Below are 19741 nucleotides of genomic sequence, written 5' to 3'. Positions count from 1 at the left end.
TATAGCTACATTTAAAATATACATTTATATAAGGCACCATGAAGGAAGCAGAATTCATATTCATCTGCTATGATTACAAATATGTAAAAGTATTTTCTGAGAAGACTAGAAGTGAATACAGTTGACCCCTGAACAACACAAGTTTGAACTGTGTGGGTCTACTTATTCATGGGTCTTTTTCAATAGTAAATACTATCAAAACAAATTTGGTTGAATCCACAGATGCGGAACCACAGATTTGGAGAAAGTTCAAATACAGAGGGCTAATTATAAGTTTTACACTGATTTACAACTGCACCCCTAACCCTCTGGTTATTCAAGGGTCAACTCTACTTCAACAACCTATTTGCTGTTTGGAGTAGAATTACAGGTAGAATCTGTGCCCTCATTTTTAGTAACACTGTTTCTCACATTATTTCTAAATAATTTTCATAATAGTATACATCTTCAGGATGTACAAAGATTAGAGCCAAGTGCTACAGGAATTATACCTGTTACCTTGTAATAGCATATAATATGATATAATCTGCAAAAATACTGAATCACTATGCTGTACACCTGAAAGTAACACAGTATGGTAAATGAACTATGCTTCAATTAATAAAAGAAAAGAATCAACTGCTGGCTTGGAACAACTAGCGAAGACTTTTACAATTTGGGGGCTGAAAAGCCTTGATCAGAGACTAGTCAACTGCTCAGAAAACTCAAACAGAAAAATGTCATTACAGAAGAAGAAACAGTGCCCACTTGCTGACCACACACTGTGATGGCAACAACAGGGTTAAACTCAGAACTCAAGGAAATGAATCCAGGAGAGTGGACGCTAAAGCAGAGGAGCTGAATGGCAGGGACGTGAAGGAGAAGGTCTGGTCAGTGCCCTGAATCAGCACACTCACACCTCAGCATCTTTGCTTCTCTGACACACTAGTTGTTCCGACACAACTTTGGGCAAACCCCTCCTTGGAGCTCCTGGCATCCTCTGGGCAACAAAGTAAAGTGTCCAGAAAAAGTGATTTACTTCTCTACCACCTCTGAATGGAGAAATCCCATGCTGTTAATGATGATCCTGGGGTGCTGCCCACTCTCCTGGTGATGTGAAACATTAGATCATTTAATGCAAAACCTGGCAGAGTTCAGAATTACCTGGGAAGCTTGGTAAAATATTTTTTTCTTACAGCTTTACCCTCTGATTTTGATTTAGTAGGCTTATTTTGGTACCTAAGAATCTTTATTTTTAATAGGCACCCTAGAGATTACAGACACCAGAAACCACTGCACTAAGTTACATATGATAGAGTTTTAGTGTCTCATATAGCTTATAGTGTTTGCATTTACTAAAACTGATGGATAGTCCTACCAGAATATTTATTTAAGCAGAATATCCACTTCCCAACCATGCCAGAAAACAGAATATTTACTATACCTGGTAATCCAGCATGCAGAAGCTTGGGAAAAACTGACAAATTCGGGATTCAAAAAAATAGGGGAAAATCCAGAATATGGGTAGTTCTTTCTGACTGTTATCTAATGGATCAGAAAAAACAAAAGAAAAAAACTGATGTCAGAGAAAACATAAAGAAGAGAGTTGTTACTGAAAAAAATATGGTATTGGGCGAAATTGTAATCCTTCAATACATTTAAATCATACAAAAGGAGAGACTATTTACCAGAGTACCATTTACAACTTGACTTTTCCCCAAAGTCAATGGAAACATTCTCGTATATTTAACCACAGCTACACAGGGTTAGCTCAGACAGTTAAGCATCTGCCTACAATGCGGGAGACCTGGGTTTGATCCCTGGGTCGGGAAGATCCTCTGGAGAAGAAAAGGGAAACCCACTCCAGTATTCTTGCCTGGAAAATGCCATGGACTGAGGAGCCTGGTAGGCTACAGTCCATGGGGTCGCAAAGAGTCAGACACGACTAAGTGACTTCACTTTCACTTTCACATGGGGTATGTATATAAAAGTTAACTTTATATGCATATCACTGTGGTCTAGGTAAAGGCAAAGATACTACCTAAAAAGTGACAAATAAAAAAAAATGAGTTTCACTATGAAGCACAAAGGTTGTTGTGACACAGTGGAAGGATTCCTGGACCAGAAGGCAGAAGGCGTTAGATCTGAATCCTTATCTCTGCCATAACTCACTATGCCAGTTTTCAGGGTGGATACATCTTTTCTGAATCATGGGAGATTCTTATTAACAATTCCATCAAAATTAATTTTTATGAGAGACAGTGGACATAGCTATTATTTACAGAACATCTCATACAGGCTGAGCATATAACTTTTTTATATGTTATCTCTTTACCAATACCTGGAGTCAGATATTAATATAATAATCTCATATCATAGATGGGGAAACCAAAGCTGCAAAATTTAAGCACTTTGTTCAAATTTACTGCAGCTAATAAGCAGTAGAACCGAATTCAAGCCCACAGGGTTCTTTACTGCTTCCCCAACAACAGTTGACTTTTCCACTCTGAAAAGGAGACCTCAGAACCAAAAATAAGTAGGATACTTAGCACTATGAGTCACTTTTCAGATTTCATTTGCATCCTATCCCCAAAGCACACTATTTATATAGCACAATTAATGGAGAAGCTTGATCACTTAATTCCTGACACTCATATTTATCAATTTGCAGGCTGGAAACTGAAAAATGATTAAACTGACTAATTAGGCAATTATATAAAATACTTTGAAGTCCTAAGCCACTTTAAGCTGAATATCCCCTAGTCATTAACCCACTTCTAGAGTCAGGTGTCCATGCGTCACTGCTAGGCTACTTGATGGCCAGCCTTCCCAAACAAATCTGTGCACAGTTCAGAGCTTTGGCCCAGAGGCTAGGTGCCATCCTAGAGTTCTTGGTAAGGCTTCTGGAAGATGAAATATAAGGTCCATGAGGGCAGAGGTAAGTGTCCATTTACCACTCCATTTCCAGTACCTAAACAGTATCTGGAACATAGTGGCCATTTAGTAAATAGCAAATAAATGACAACAGTTCACTGATATTCTGTTAAATGTTCATGGATAATGCCTCCTTATGCCCACCAAAATCAAATATTTTACTTATGAGCCATTTTTCAAATACATAATTAGAATAAAACCAAGTGTATCTCATGATAAAGTCATCATCAAATAAGCCTATTTTTCAACAGAGAACTCAAGGCATGTATATTTTTTCAGTGCTCTGATTCACTAAGGTCTGCTAAAATGTGACAGGAAGTAGATGCATATACAAGTTTATTTTGCAGTAAATAATAAATCACACACCTTGGCTGTGACCTTCTTTCCACATAGCAATTAACTTCTTGAATGTAACAGCCAGAGGTTCGACCAAGCCACCAAATGGAGGATCTGCCACCATGATGACTCCTTCACCTTTATCTTCCTGTAAAAATGTCCTGCACACTTCAAGGGCAGCCTGGAATAAACAGAGAAAAATAAATAAATAAATAAATAAATAAATAAATAAATAAATAAATCAGGACTAGAGTCAGGAACTTCGCCCTACTTTGAGGAGAAGGCACTAGGCTCAGTCTCTCTCTTCATCCTGAACTTCACCCACCCTATCAGCCCAGAGTCCCTCAGTGACATCCTGAAACCTCTCTCATTTGGCCCCATAAGGTTTTATCTTCAGGTTCCTTGATAAATGGGTTTATAAAATTGCAAATTCAAGGACTACACATTTCAAATAGTTAAATTAAAAAACTAAATTTAGTCACCTAAAAGAGAGAAACTCACTATCCATGAAGACTATCTAAAATGCTAAATTCAATTCAACAAACAGAAGCAGGGACTGTACTAAACACTGGAGACACAAAGATGAATAAGACATATTTTTCCTATCTGGTTTGTCCACCACCATAATTTCAATTTAATGAGCCACAAATCACCAGTTAAACATGCATGTGTTTTTGAATGCCAGGTAAATGGCAGGCATATTTGAATAATGAAAAGTAAATAAATGCAAGTTCACAAATAACAAAGCTTATCCAGGCCATGAAACTGTGTTACTAACATATTTTCCCAACAAACTAACTAAAGTGTTTTTAGTAATTGTCAACATCCATTGGATCATCAAAAAAGCAAGAGAGTTCCAGAAAAACATCTACTTCTGCTTTATTGACTACGCCAAAGCCTCTGACTGTGTGGATCACAACAAACTGTGGAAAATTCTTCAAGAGATGGGAATACCAGACCACCTGACCTGCCTCCTGAGAAATCTGTATGCAGGTCAGGAAGCAACAGTTAAAACTGGACATGGAACAACAGACTGGTTCCAAATGAGGAAAGGAGTACGTCAAGGCTGTATACTGTCGCCCTGCTTATTTAACTTAAATGCAGAGTATATCATGAGAAATGCTGGGCTGGATGAAGCACAAGCTGGAATCAAGATTGCCGGGAGAAATATCAATAACCTCAGATATGCATATGACACCACCCTTATGGTAGAAAGTGAAGGGGAACTAAAGAGCCTCTTGATAAAAGTGAAAGAGAAGAGTGAAAAAGTTGACTTAAAGCTCAACATTCAGAAAACTAAGATCATAGCATCTAGTCCCATCACTTCACGGCAAACAGATGGGCAAACAACGGAAACAGCGACAGACTTTATTTTGGGGGGGCTCCAAAATCACTGCAGATGGTGACTGCAGCCATGAAATTAAAAGACGCTTGCTCCTTGGAAGAAATGTTATGACCAACCTAGACAGCATTTTAACAAGCAGAGACATTACTTTGCCAACAAAGGTCCATGTAGTCAAGGCTATGGTTTTTCCAGTAGTCATGTATGGATATAAGAGTTGGACTATAAAGAAAAGCTGAGCACCGAAGAACTGATGATTTTGAACTGTGGTGTTGGAGAAGACTCTTGAGAGTCCCTTGGACAACAAGGAGATCAAGCCAGTCCACTGCAAAGGAATTCATTGGAAGGATTGATACTGAAGCTGCAGCTCCAATACTTTGGCTACCTGATGCGAAGAACTGACTCATTTGAAGGGACCCTGTTGCTGGGAAAGATTGAAGGCAGGAGGAGAAGGGGATGACAGAAGATGAGATGATTGGATGGCATCACTGACTCAATGGACATGAATCTGAGTAGACTCCAGTGATGGACAGGGAGGCCTGGCGTGCTGCAGTCCATGGAGTTGCAAAGAGTTGGACACAACTGAGCGACTGAACTCAAATGAACTAGTGACTGCAAAGTTAACATTAAAAACTGTCCAGTATATTTATCCCTTTTTTGCTTTTGGAAAGACCAACAAGAGACAGACCTATAATACTAGCTCCAGTCTACTGACTTTGTAGTAGCTTTCAAGTATTCATCTATAAAAGCAAATCAACACTTTTAGTATACAAAACAGTAGAAGATTTTAAAGTTTAATGGCATTTGAACTTTAATAAACCTATATGTACATTATAATAAAATATATATTGTTCTACTATTAAATCAACTTAGAAGACCCAATTGAAGAAAGGAAAAATCACAATACCCCATTCCCTTTTCTCTAACAAAGTATTAACTTCCTCCTGGAAGTACTACAGCAAAGGATGGTGTCAAGAAGGTTAATCATTTTTCAGGTGCTACCTGGCACTTCCCTAACCTGCCTACACGATCAAGGACTAAAATTGCAGATGATGTTACTGAAAAACCTTCAAATCCCTAAGAGTTATAAGTAGGAAAAAAAAAATGTTAACAAAGCCTGAACATTTAACCAAATTTTTAAAAAACATTAAAGAGTATCTTTCCAGGTAAGAATCAACGGTGGGGTGTACTCTTCTGAGGGGCTGAGGGTCCTAAGGTTGATCACCTTAGGAAACAAGGCGGAAATAAGACACTCGTGTATGCCACCAAAGCTGACAATAACTTAACTCTTTTATCTCAGTAGCTGGCATTTTAAATAGGCACCCTCTATACACACTTTAACCACCTTAACCATTAAGGTGCATGACATTTTTTATTTTTCAAGAGACTATATTATTTGTTATGAAAAAAATCTTGTGCAGGAAACTTCTGCTTTTTAATCCAGTCAACTGTGGAGAGCTTCTGTGCAGTGGCAGAGGCTTAGATCCTCAAAGGCATTTGGTGCCTCAAAGGCTTATATGCCTTCACAGACAGGCACCTTGCAGACACTTAAATACTTTAGTGATCGATTATTAGATGGTAATCTCTACTGAAAACCTTGACTCCAAGTAGGTAGAAAAGGGGCAGACAATAAAATAATTAAACAGTAGTTTTCTACAGATCATTCTCTACAGCTGCAGTGCTATTTAGAGGCTGCTCCTAAAACACAGAGAAAGGAGAGCCTGAGTTGGATGACTGTTTTCTTCTAGGAAAGAAAACATGGAGCTCAGTCTTTACAGCTGATTCCAACGGTTATTCTAGAAACTTGCAAGCTAATTCTATAAACTCTCAATAAAACTTACATAGAATTTCCTAGAGAAATGCTAATTATTTGTTATTTTCTTGAAATATACAAAATTGCTGGCCAACTGTTAGGTATTTAAATGTAATTTTACTCGTCTTTATGGTTCAGAATAAAAAGCAAAGTCATGGTCTAGTATTAAGAACAAATAAATGAATACCTGACCCACTACTGCAGCATCAAGCAGCAACAGAAGCTCAGTTACTCCCTCACCTGTGTCACTAGCGCTGACAGCACCCCTGAGCTCCAGGCCCCACAATTCCAAGATGCCACACTGGACACCTGCATGGCAGTGTTCTGCCAGCCCCACAAACTCAACATTTCCAAATGTCACTTACAAACTTCCCCACTCTGTGTTTTGAAGAATGAAAGATGAACCCAGGTCATGGCCCCATGGTATCTTTGATCTCTTCCCCAGCACAGGTATCACCAAGTCATCTTTTTTTTTTTAAATGAGGTATAATTGACATGTGTACACATAGTAATTACAGCAAGTCTGCTGGTTTCCATCAGTAAAATGTCTTCAGAATCCACTTCTTTCCTCTCCTTTTCCTACTGTCACTGTCTAAGGTGAAAAGCCCCTCCTGATCTACTGTCAAGTGATTTTTCAATTTCTTGTTTTCCTTAAAGCTCATCTAATCAGTCCTCAAATTCTGGTGATTATCAACCACATAAGCCCTTCAGGAAACAGTGAAATACATCTAATTGTAACTGCTATTTACTTCAATACTTGGTTTTCATAGCTTTCACTGCTGAAGAATGTGTATCCCAATGCTAAAGTGATTCTGATGGAAGGAGTACTTCATTGGCTATACCTAGTAAATCAGGAGACTCACTTTTCAATCCCAACCAACAATTTAGAATCTACTTTCATTTCCTCAATGCACAGGTCTTTTGGTCTTCTTGATTTTCAGCCTGTCAGTTAATATCTTAAAGCACAATATATACTTAAGCATAGTTCACCATTTAAAAAAAATATATATATATATGCATATATGTATGGACATGGGCTTCTCTTATAGCTCAGCTGGTACAGAATACACCTGCAATGCAGGAGACGTCCGGTTCAATCCTGGGTTGGGAAGATCCCCTAGAGAAGGGATAGGATACCCACTTCAGCCAGTATTCTTGGACTTCCCTGGTGGCTCAGACAGTAAAGAATCCACCTACAATGTGGGAGACCTGGGTTTGATCCCTGGATTGGGAAGATCCTCTGCAGAAAGGCATGACACCCACTCCAGTATTCTTGCCTGGAGAATCCCCATGAACTGAGGAGCCTGGAGGGCTACAATCCATGGGGTCACAAAGAGTTGGGCATGACTGAGCAACTAAGCACAGCACAGCCCAGCACATGTGTGGATATGCTTCAGGTAGTCCTGATAATTTCAAATATTTTAGGCCAGCCTTCTGTCAGGTATGATTACTTGGTTGGTTACAGATTTTATTCTGTAATGGGACTAACAAAGAGTTCAAAACAAGAGTAGAAATATCAGTTCTTGCTATGTTGTTTATTCACAAGGACATTATTAACATCATACTGAAAGAAGGTTTTTTTTTTTAAGCCACTCTCCTTTTTTTAAGGCTAATTTTTAAGAGCAGTTTTAAGTTTACAGTGAAACTGAGAGGAAGGTTCAAAGATATCCTACATACCCCCTGCTCCTACCCCTCTCCCGTTACCAATATCCCCCACCGGAGTGGGACATCTGTTAAAAGAGATGAACCTAAACTGCCACATCATTATCACCTAGAGTTCACAGACTGGGGTTAACTCCTGACACTGTCTATTTTTTAAGGATTAGCTTAATAAAACCATAAATCCCCTTAACTAGGACATGAAATTTACCAGAGAGGAAGACATCAAACAACTAACCACAGAATTATTTAATTACAGTATTGTAATCTACAAAGGAGAACCTGACCTTGTCTGAGGGTAGGGGAAGCTGGAGAAAGGAACTTGGAACAGGGTTCTGAAGGATGAGGTGAAATTAACAGGGCAAAGAGGGAGTGGAAGAAGGAGGGAACAGCATGGCAAAAGCCCCTGTGATGGAAAGGCCAGCCTGAGATGAATGTCACACGCCCTGAATACAAACAGCAAAGCAGGAACGGAAAGAAGACAGGCTGGAGGGCGGCAGGGTCAAATCTCACAAGGCTACATGGGTCTTGCTGAGAAAGTAGGTCTTTACCCAAGAAGCAGTGAAAAGCATGAAAGGTGAATAACATGATCACCCCTAGATGCTTGATAACACTCAGTGAACAAACAAAAGTAAATATCAATAAATGGAAGAACAGCCACCATTTGCTCTTGAGGGACTGTAGAAAAATAATGAAGGAAATACAAGAAAGAAGAAAGAGATAATGGTCATAACTCTTACCTTTCCATCAAAGAAGTGATGGTTAAACATATTATAATGGCAAAAACTATCTTCCATATAAAACTGTGAATACCTGTAAAATAATTTATTACTGTAGTTATTTGTCTGGTCACAGCTATATAGTAAATAAATGTAAACTAAATTTTAAAATTATGAAATCACACCTTAAATAAAATCAATTTCATCATCCTTCAAGTTTCTGAAATAAAGAATACTTTCCCCAAACCTCAAGAAGCTAACAATAGTGGATGAATAACAAACTTAAATTATGGCCCCAAGTTTTAATAAGTCAGTGAGAAAACTCATATACAAAAAACACACATATTCCTATGGACCAGAAGATTATAAATAAATAATTATGTTCCTGATAGATTATTATGCATTTTAAGCTTGAGTCGGTTTGGCAGTTTAAATGTCTCTCATACCTAATAATGTTAAGGAAAATACTGAATCAACATTTCTGCTCAATAGCTGTTATTTTCTTCTGTGGCTAACAAAAAAGGTATTTAATACAGAGTATTTTTTGTCTATTGCAAATTAGCTTAATAAAATATGCTTCTTAATACATAAGAAAAAGAATTTATGTGCATTTCATATTTACTGAATTAGTGCCAGGAAAGAGGATATTTATTTACTGATTGAATCATTTTATTCTTCTAACATACTACTTTAAAATGCAATCACTAATGAATGGGAACACCAGCTTTGGGTATTAACACATTATAATTTCTACTAATTTACTAGGCAAATTTTGATTCATACCAGATTTATGGCTTAAACTTGCATTTACTTGATTTCTTACAAAACTGAAATTTCTTTCTTCCTTAATTTTATTTGTACTGCCTATCTCTATTTTCCCCATTTATGTCTATGGGTCTTAATGTCTTTCTTGCTGACTTCTGAGGGTTTTCTTTGTGTAATATAGAAACCTCTTTCAATAGGATTCTGAACTTCCATAGTTTTGTCAAAAACAGTTCACACAGGACCACACCATCCTTCTACAGAACACATAAGTTAGGGGAAAGACTGAAAAAAATCATGGACACATACTTACTTATACAACTTCTTTAACCAAATCATGATAGAGGCACTTCTTTGCTTCTACGTCTACTCACAGTTATTTAATACCATCTGCATGATCACCAACCATGTTGAGTATTTAATACAACGGACAAGCCTAGTTTATCCTCTTTCTATTACACCGTGACTAAGAGTACAGCTCGAGAGTCAGGGGGCATGGTTTCAAACTCTTAAGTCTCTCAGTTACTAGCTGTATAACTTTAGTAAGTTATTTTACCTATCTAAGCCCCAGTTTCTTCATCTGCAAAATGGGAAAATGATTTCTACCCCATAGGACTAGGTAAGAATACATAAGATAATTATGTAAAGTGCTTAATACAATGCCAGCTATAAAGCATATACTGAGATTTCAGGTATCATTATTTTAATAAATATCAGCTATAAAGATTTATGTCTCAATGTCTCTAATATTAAGGAATTAGGTTTATGTCCAGCCAAAATTTCTCCTCCTGTAATCTAAACCCATTTCCTCTTATTCTGTGGAGACAAAAGAACATCTGTCCACCATTCTCAATACAATATCCCTTAATATCATTTAAGATACTGTTAGTACATCTGCCGACATAAATTTAAACTGAAGAAATAAACAGAAGGCTTAAATAACAGAAAATATTTAAACTATACACTGTAACCTAAGGAATACTCCAAAAACTGTGTGACAATGTCAATTACCATTATTTAACAAATGTCTTCCTCTTTAACCAAATCCCAAATAGCTGATAATATATCCATATCAATTATTTAATTTACATATATATTAAGACTAGTACAGCTGTAGATCAACCATCATTGAGGTGTTCTCCCTTGCACTGCTTCGTGTGAGCAAGCGAAAAATACAATCCCTTTTTAAATGTATTTATTTCTACCGCCCTCTACTTTTTTCACTGCTTCACAATGCAATAGCTATTTTTTTTAATTAAAAAAGAAAATGTTATTTACATAAAATTCAGCACAGCATACTTGTCCAAAATGTTCTCAGTAGCAGTGGGCAGAGCCAGAGAGAGAAAAAAGCCAAGGTTTCAGCTCTAAGCTTCCATCAAACACAAATAAGGGAGCATAATTATTCATATTTTAAATTACAAAAATTCACTCAACATTACCCTCTTAAAATGAAATTGGCCACAAAGAATTATTCTCTCCATTGAATAACGCAAACAAAACCAATCAGAAATGCATACACTTGAAAACTGCTCAAAAGGACATCCATTTAATTTGGCCATTCATTCTCTTTAAATGAGAGCCAGTTACCAAGTATGAAACATGTTCTACACACAGGAAATGTAATCAAGAGCTGAATAAAATTAGTTCACGAAATGAACCTAAGAAATTCAGCTTTTTGATATAACTTTATTTGGATGTAGTTTGCCAAACAGAATTTCACATCTTTCATGCTAAAATTGGAGCATACAGAAATCCATCTTAGCAAATGTTAACTTCATATCTTCTTTTTCTTGTTGCTCACTTGCTAAGTCACATCTGATTCTTTGCAACTCCATGGACTGCAGCATGCCAGGCTTCACTGTCCTTCACTATCTCCTGGACTTTGCTCAAACTCATGGCCATCAAGTCAGTGATGCAATCCAACCATTTCATCCATTGTCACCCCTTTCTTCTCCTGCCTTCAATCTTTCCCAGCATCATAGTCTTTTCCAGTGAGACAGCTCTTTGCATCTGGTGGCCAAAGTACTGAAACTTCAGCTTCAGCATCAGCATCAGTCCTTCCAATGAATATTCAGGATTGACTGGTTTGATCTCCTTGCTGTCCAAGGGTCTCTCAAGAGTCTTCTCCAGCACCACAATTCAAAAGAATCAGTCCTGTGGCACTCGGCCTTTTTTATGGTCCAACTTTCATACATACATGACTACTCGAAAAACCATAGCTTTGATTATATGTACCTTTGTCAGCAAACTGATGTCTCTGCTTTTTAAAACACTGTCCAGATTTGTCATAGCTTTTCTTCCAAGGAGAAAGTATCTTTAATTTCATGTAGTCACTGTTTGTAGTGATTTTGGAGGCCAAGAAAATAAAATCTGTCACTGTTTTCACTCCCCCACCGCCATCTATTTGCTGTGAAGTGATTGGACTATATGTCATGATCTTCTTTTTTTGAATGCTGAATTTTAAGCCAGCTTTTTCATTCTCCACTTTCACCTTCATCAAGGGGCTCTTTAGTTCCTCTTCGCTTTCTGCCGTTACAGAGTGGTATCAACTGCACATCTAAGGTTGTTGGTATTTCTCCTGGCAATCTTGATTCTAGCTTGTGATTCACCCAGTCTGGCATTTCACATGATGTATTCTGCATATAAGTTACATAACCCAGGTGACAGTATGCAGCCTTGACATACGTCTTTCCCAATTTTGAACCAGTCCATTGTTCTATGTCCGGTTCTAACGGTTGCTCCTTGACTTGCACAGAAATTTCTCAAGAGACACAGAAGGTGATCTGGTATTTCCATCTCTTTATGAAGTTCGTATCTTAGATGTTCAGAAAAGGGCATTTAGGACTTCCCTGGTGGTCCAGTGGTTAAGAATTCACCTGCCAATGCAGGGGACGTGTATTCTATCCATGGTCCAGGAAGATCTGACACGCTACAAGGCAACTAAGACTGCGAGCCACAACATCTCAGCCTGCACTCTAGAACCTGTGCTCTGCAACAAGAAAAGCCACTGCAATAAGATGCCGATTTGCTGCAACTAGAGAAAGCCCAACCCAGAGACACAGTGCAGGCAAAAATAAATGGAAGGAGGGCGGGACGGAAAGGAAAGAACATTTACAGCACTATACACAGATCCCTAGAGTTGAGGGATCTGCAGCTCTGCAAAGACCTTCTGTAGGGCAACAACAAGCCAAATTCAAAGTGCCAAAGGAACTATCTACTGCCACACTATACTACACAGGAAGGTTTCCCTGATTTAATTGTGGTCTCTGTGAAAAATGTGAACCAACCCCACACTCCATCATAATGTAAATACAGGCAACAGGCAGAGTTCATTCTGACTAGTAACATATTTCAATTAAACCGGCTCTCTCTTAGCACTCAATGTTGACCTTTTACAGAACTGACTCAAAAATAAGAGTAGCTATCAAAGAAGCTAAGCCAGGAGACCATAGTTCAATACCTTCAGCTTTTGTTTGCAACACACACAGAGGTTTGCCGACACAGAAAGAAAAAAGCATCTGTGTGTTCCATAGGTTATAAAACAACCTTTATCTACATCACCTACTCCCTACTTAGACCAGGGGATTTAACTATAGGCTCAAGAAAGGTGAAACTGCAAGGTATGGCATTTAAGGCAAAAGAGTCAAAGTACAATATCAATCTTTCAAGTTAAAAGTAAACCAGTAATAAGACTTAGAATTTCTTTTGAAGCAATTTTTAAAAATTAATGTGACAATGATTAACTTAAAAAAATAATACTAGTAAATCAGATAAGATGCAAAAAAGAGTTCTGGAGAACAGTGCACACTGATGTGAATATACTTCACTTATTTCACACTACTGAATGGTATATTTAAAAAACTGGCTAACATGGTAAATGTTATACTATGTATATTTTATTGCAACTTAAAAAAAAAAGCAAGTAAATCAGGGCATGAGCAATGAACAACACAAAATAAAATTTTTTAAAAATTTAATTTAAAAAAAAAACAGAAAGAATGAAGTGTTTAGGAAAAACTTTAACAGAAGAAGTACAAGTCCTGCACACTGAAAACTATAAAATATTGTTTAAAGAAATTAAAGAAGAGCTAAATAAATGGAAAGATAGCTCATATTCATGAAACAGAACACTTAAGATGGAAAGATGTGGGTTTGACCTCTGGGTCAGGAAGATCCCCTGGGGAAAGACACAGCAACCCACTCCAGTGTTTTTGCCTGGGAAATCCCATGGACAGAGAAGCCCAGTGGACTATAGTGCATGGGGTCACAAAAGAGTTGGATACGACTTAGTAACTAAACAACAACCCCTCAAATTGATCTACAAATTCAATGTGACTCCTACAAAAAGCTCAGCTAGCTTTTTATGAAAACTGACTAGGTAATTCTAAAATTCATACAGAAATGCAATAAACCCACAAAAGCCAAAATAATTTCAAAAAAGAATTAAGTTGAAAGATACACACTTTCCAATTCCAAAACTCACTACAAAACAACAATTGAGATTGCATGGGCCTGGCATAAGGACAGACACAAATAAAAGGAACAGAATTTAAGGTCTACAGATAAATCCACAGATATATCGTCACGTGGTTTTCAATAAGGTTCCAAGAGCATTCCATGGGAAAAGAATAATCATTTAAACAATGGTGCCAAGGCAACTGGATATCCACATGTAAAGAATGAAACTGGACCCCTACCTCACATCATACTAAAAAATTAACTCAAAATTAACTAAATGTAAGAACTAAAAATTAAAAACTCTCAGAAGAAAACAAATGTAAATATTCATGCTTTTAGACTAGGTAATAGTTTCTTGGTATGACACCTAAAACATAAGCAACCAAAGAAAAGAGAATAACTTTTGACTACATAAAAGTGAAAAGACAACTCACAGAATGAGAGAAAATATTTACGAATTATATATCTGATAGGAGTCTAGTACCCAGAATATATTAAAGAAATCTTTCAATTCAACAATAAGACAAATAATCAATTTTAAAAATTGAGCAAATGACTGAATAGACATTTCTCCAAAACGATAAACAATTGGTCCTAAGTTCATGAAAAGATGCTCAACATCATTACCACAATGAGACACTATTTCAAAAAGACAGACAGTAATAAGTGTTCATGAGCATGCGAAGAAATTGGAACTCTCATATGCGGCTGTTGGGAAAGAAAAACTGTGCAGTCACCTTAGAAAACAGTTTGGGAGTCCTTCAAGAAGTTAAACATAGAATTACCATAGGACAATTAAGACTGTGACTTTGGTCAAGTTATTTAATTTCTTTGTACCTCAGTTTTCTATTCTGAGGAAAGGAGAATGTTAATGGCATCTGTCCTAGAGGGCTATTGTGGGGACCAAAGAATTTAGAATAGGGTTTGACATGTGACAAGCATTTACTAAATATCAGTTATAGTTAATATTTCATGTTATTATAAGAACTTAAAAGTTAAATTTCTACCTTTAAAATAATACCTTTATAATCATTTAATAACACTTTAGGAAATAAACAAGGTAGTTAAAAAAGAAACTGATATATTCACTCAATGGAATATATCACAGTCATAAATGGAATAATACACAGTCATAAATGGAATAATACACAGTCATAAAAGGAAGTACACTTAGATGCTATGACATGGAGGAATCTTGACAACATTATGCTAAGTGAAGAAGGTCAGACACAAAGGGCATATATTGTATGATTCCATTTATATAAAATATCCTGAAGAGACAAATCTGGATGAAAGAAAGATTGACGCTTATCAGGAGGAGTAAGGAGCATATCAGGGGAAGTAAGGAGTCTCTCTTTAGTGTGATTTAAAATGTCCTGGAATTATGGGTGATAGATTGTAGACGTAAAACAGTGAATATACCAAAAACTGCTGAAATACACACTTAAAAATGGTCTGTTTTAAATGAGTTATATCTCAGTTTAAAAAAAGAAATTGAGTTTATCTTTAAGAAGACGTCTGTATTATCATTCATGGAATTTCTTTTTCCCGAAGATTACTAACACCAAATAGGTATTTGTAAAGAGTGTGCTCGTCTTGTTAGTAAGGAATGAGAGTTGCAGAAAATGTGGGTTATTTCCGAGACACATACATGCTTACAGTAGATAACCCAAAGCTAACTTGGAAATCTAAAGAAAAATAAATGATGAAAGCTGTACTTTTTATTGTTGACTTCTACACTTTAAAATTCTGTCTGCCTTGTTTTTAGGGAGAAAAAGCATATGTAATTTCACAGAGAATCTGAGTAATACTGGAGAGAACACAACAACTACTGGAATATTGGCTAAATAGGTCCTATCAGATTAAAAAAAAAAACAACTCAAAGACTGATTCCTTCAATACACTCAAGAACAAGAAAAATATACTAAGGACATGGTGTCTCATAGACTTACCATGAACTCCTAGAATTCAAACAATTACAGAAAATAGGAAGAGTACTTCAAGTTTATAGAATTAGAGTCTGTGGATGGACACATCTGCTGTCCTGTGCTGTAAATAAAAAATTTGTATCTTCTCAATTACAACCAGAGGGAAGACTCAAAACGTGGTCCACTGTCTCACTTGCTTGTTCCAACATATCAGGTGCTGTTTAATTCTGATTCTCTCCCACAAAGCTTATCTGTTTGCTTACTAATTAGCCTCTGCCTCAGGACCTATTTCCTAGTTAGCACTCCCTTCACTTCAGGCTTCATCCAGTGAAAGATAGTATGCACACCCTTCATTAAAAACATTAAAATACACATCTTATCCCATTTAAGACATTATGATAAAATAAAATCCCAGAGGAAATTCAGAATTACCCTTGAAAAGTAAGTATATAAGAAGAAATTTCCTCAATAGAAATGTATGTCTAAATTATAAGCCAAAGACAACTAGATACCGTCACAGGAAAAAATTAGGAAGCATACTAGCAAAAAGCCTACTGCCTCCCTGTCAGCTGGTAAAGAATCCGCCTGCAATGCAGGAAACTGGGGTCGATCCCTGGGTTGAGAAGAACCCCTACGGAAGGGAAAGGCTACCCACTCCAGTATTCTGGCCTGGAGAATTCCACAGACTGTATAGTCCATGGGGTCGCAAAGAGTTGGCCACAACTCAGTGACTTTCACTTTTACATGTTGAGTCTATCTAACTGAAGAAATACCTTATAAACAATTACTACTTCTATACTAAGTAAAGGGTTATAACAGGATTAGTAAAATATTCATCGCAGCACTGTTTATAATAGCCAGGACATGGAAACAACCTAGATGTCCATCAGCAGATGAATGGATAAGAAAGCTGTGGTACATATACACAATGGAGTATTACTCAGCCATTCAAAAGAATACATTTGAATCAGTTCTAATGAGATGGATGAAACTGGAGCCTATTATACAGAATGAAGTAAGCCAGAAAGAAAAACACCAATACAGTATACTAACACATATATATGGAATTTAGAAAGATGGCAATGACGACCCTGTATGCGAGACAGCAAAAGAGACACAGATGTGTAGAGCGGACTTTTGGACTCAGAGGGAGAGGGAGAGGGTGGGATGATTTGGGAGAATGGCATTGAAACATGTATACTATCATGTAAGAAACGAATCGCCAGTCTATGTCCGATGCAGGATACAGCATGCTTGGGGCTGGTGCACGGGGATGACCCAGAGAGATGTTATGGGGAGGGAGGTGGGAGGGGGGTTCATGTTTGGGAATGCATGTACACCCGTGGTGGATTCATGTCAATGTATGGCAAAACCAATACAGTATTGTAAAGTAAAATAAAAATTAAAAAAAAAAAAGAAAAGAAAACATTAAAAAGAAACAGAACACAATGAAGGAGAATAAATATTATACTTTGTAAACCTACCGAAAATCAATATCCAATAAAAGGCTTCTAATGTTAGACTTCTTGCCACCTGATTCTTTCAACCTGATCAGCTCATGTAACCTAAAGCAATCAGTGAAAGCAAATTTAGTAAGAAACGACTAATGTCACATGTAACAAAAAACCCATCAATGGTCTCCTGATATTTCTAACATTTCAACGAAACACTGAATTTCAAAGTATTTTTAAATGCTGGATCTCATCTAAAACAGAAAACTCTAGAATTAATAGTAAATAACTGAAGATTCAAACCACAATCTTCTATCATACATCAGAAATCTGTAAAGACTTCGCTTGAATGGAATAAAAATTACAAACTCCTTCAGAGAAGGACTACACTGTATACTTGAGGTTGCATGTTGTACCCTCTATACAGTAAATAACTACTCACTATATTTTCTTACAGTTTAGAAAGTGGTGATGGGAGAAGCCTTTAAAATACTGTTACCACATACCTTGGGGTCCCAACACACAGTACTCTTCTGAATCCAAGGTTTGAGAGCAGGTCTACCAAGAACAGACAGCTCCGGTCGGCAAACAAATACTGGGCATTTGTCTTCTTGTTTTCCAGTGGATAAAGGAGTTTACTGGGCCTTTTTAACTGGGTGATAGAAACATCACCCACTACTGGATGTTCATGATGCTTCTCCTCATCATCCGGCAACAGCAACTGCTGACAGCTCTGACAAAACTTTCTCTGAGACAAGGGCAACTCGATAAACTTCAAGTACCTTTAAGACGCGACAAAACACAAAGCAATACAGTCTAAGTTGGTTACCTTAAAGGCATTTGATTTTTGCCACTTTTAATATGCAAAAAGTATTACTTCTTAAAGAGTGCTGGGCATGCAAGCATGCATGCTAAGTCACTTCAGTTGTGTCCAACTCTTTGCAGCCCTATGGACTGTAGCCCACCAGACTCCTCTGTCCATGGGATTCTCCAGGCAAGAATACTGGCTTGGTTTGCCGTGCCCTCCTCCAGGGGATCTTCCCGACCTGGGGATCAAACCTGTGTCTCTTATGTCTCCTGCATTAGCAGACTGGTTCTTTAACCACTAGCGCCACCTGGGAAGCCCAAAGAGTGCTGTATGAGGAAGCAAAGGTACAAAGAACTCTGTGGAATGTCGGCTAGAATTTATGTCTGGCTGCACACCTAAAAGTAGAAAAGGATCAGCGATTTCATAAGAACTGAGATGCTCCAATTTAGCCACTGGATGAAGATCAATATTCATTTAAAATGTGAATATAATACATTACTCAAACAACTTAGTAGTAATGGAGACTACTATCACCTTTAAATTTATTGACAAATCCATGTATTCCAACTTGGAAGTGTTAACCAGTCTGGCTCAGTAAGGCAGTCATTTTAAAATGAGAAATTAAGATCATTCTTCAATTTCTTATGGCATACTTAGCAAGAAAAATTACCTCTTGAAAGAAAAAATGTTCCCACAAAGTTCCTCTATTCTTAGCAGTACTGATGGAGGCAGTTCTGACAAGCTCATGTGCAAAACAACAAAACATTCTGTCCTGCTCATCTCTGGGGTTCCACAGGTGGTGTGCAGAAGTGCCCTTCTGGGGGGCTTTTCTGCTGCTCCACAGGGTTTTGGAGCTGGAGTCACAGGAACCAGTAACTCATCAAGCCAGCATTTTGGAGGACTCCAAGGAATCCTTCATCTCTCAAGCACTCAAAGTTGAGCAGAGCAATTTGGTTTTGATGCTGTGCCAGCAATCTTCTGAAAATGAGTTACTGGAACCTGGAGAATAGGAACTGTGTGCAGTACCACAGGCATTTTATGCTGGACAACAGTCCATTTCATGAGATCAAGCCCTGAGCCTTTGGAGTGGGAGCACTGACTCCAAGATCCTAGACTAACAGAGAACTATCAAATAGTGAGAACTCACATAAAAGAAACCACTTGAATACAAGACCTGGCATCATCCAACTACCAGTATCATCCTGTGTAGGAGGCCTCATCTAAACAACACACAAAACAAAAATACAAACCCAATCATCAGCAGACAGGATTACCACCTCACTCAGCCTTGCCAATCAGAGGAAAAACATACAAACAAACAAACAAAAACTCAGCACAAACCTCACCCTATTCAAACCTTACACAAACCACTGGATCAAACTTAGGAGGGCAGAAACCAAAAGGAAAAAAGAATTCAACCTTGAAACCTGGGAAAAGGAGACCTCAAACACAGTAAGTTAAAAAAAATAATAATAATGAAAAGGCAGAGAAATACCACACAAATGAAGGAACAAACTAGAAACACAGAAGTCCAAATAAATGAACAGGAAAG

At 37.5% G+C, this 19741-nt stretch overlaps 1 protein-coding gene across 1 annotated transcript in view; it reads right to left on the bottom strand.

Moving 5' to 3' along the window:
- Nucleotides 1–19741, bottom strand: part of ZCCHC4 (zinc finger CCHC-type containing 4) — a 58507-nt gene that overhangs the window by 16515 nt on the left and 22251 nt on the right. Inside the window, exons 4-8 of the mRNA XM_068975566.1 lie at nucleotides 17888–18163; nucleotides 17415–17495; nucleotides 8804–8876; nucleotides 3280–3430; nucleotides 1424–1524 (exon numbers count right to left, since the gene is read on the bottom strand). Coding sequence (XP_068831667.1) covers nucleotides 1424–1524; nucleotides 3280–3430; nucleotides 8804–8876; nucleotides 17415–17495; nucleotides 17888–18163 — 682 coding nt within the window. The remainder of the gene's footprint in view (nucleotides 1–1423; nucleotides 1525–3279; nucleotides 3431–8803; nucleotides 8877–17414; nucleotides 17496–17887; nucleotides 18164–19741) is intronic.

Source organism: Capricornis sumatraensis, chromosome 7 (assembly GCF_032405125.1).
Source record: "Capricornis sumatraensis isolate serow.1 chromosome 7, serow.2, whole genome shotgun sequence".
NCBI lineage: Eukaryota > Metazoa > Chordata > Mammalia > Artiodactyla > Bovidae > Capricornis > Capricornis sumatraensis.
Note: the sequence above shows the minus strand (reverse complement) of the source record. Positions and strands in the feature narration are given on the sequence as shown.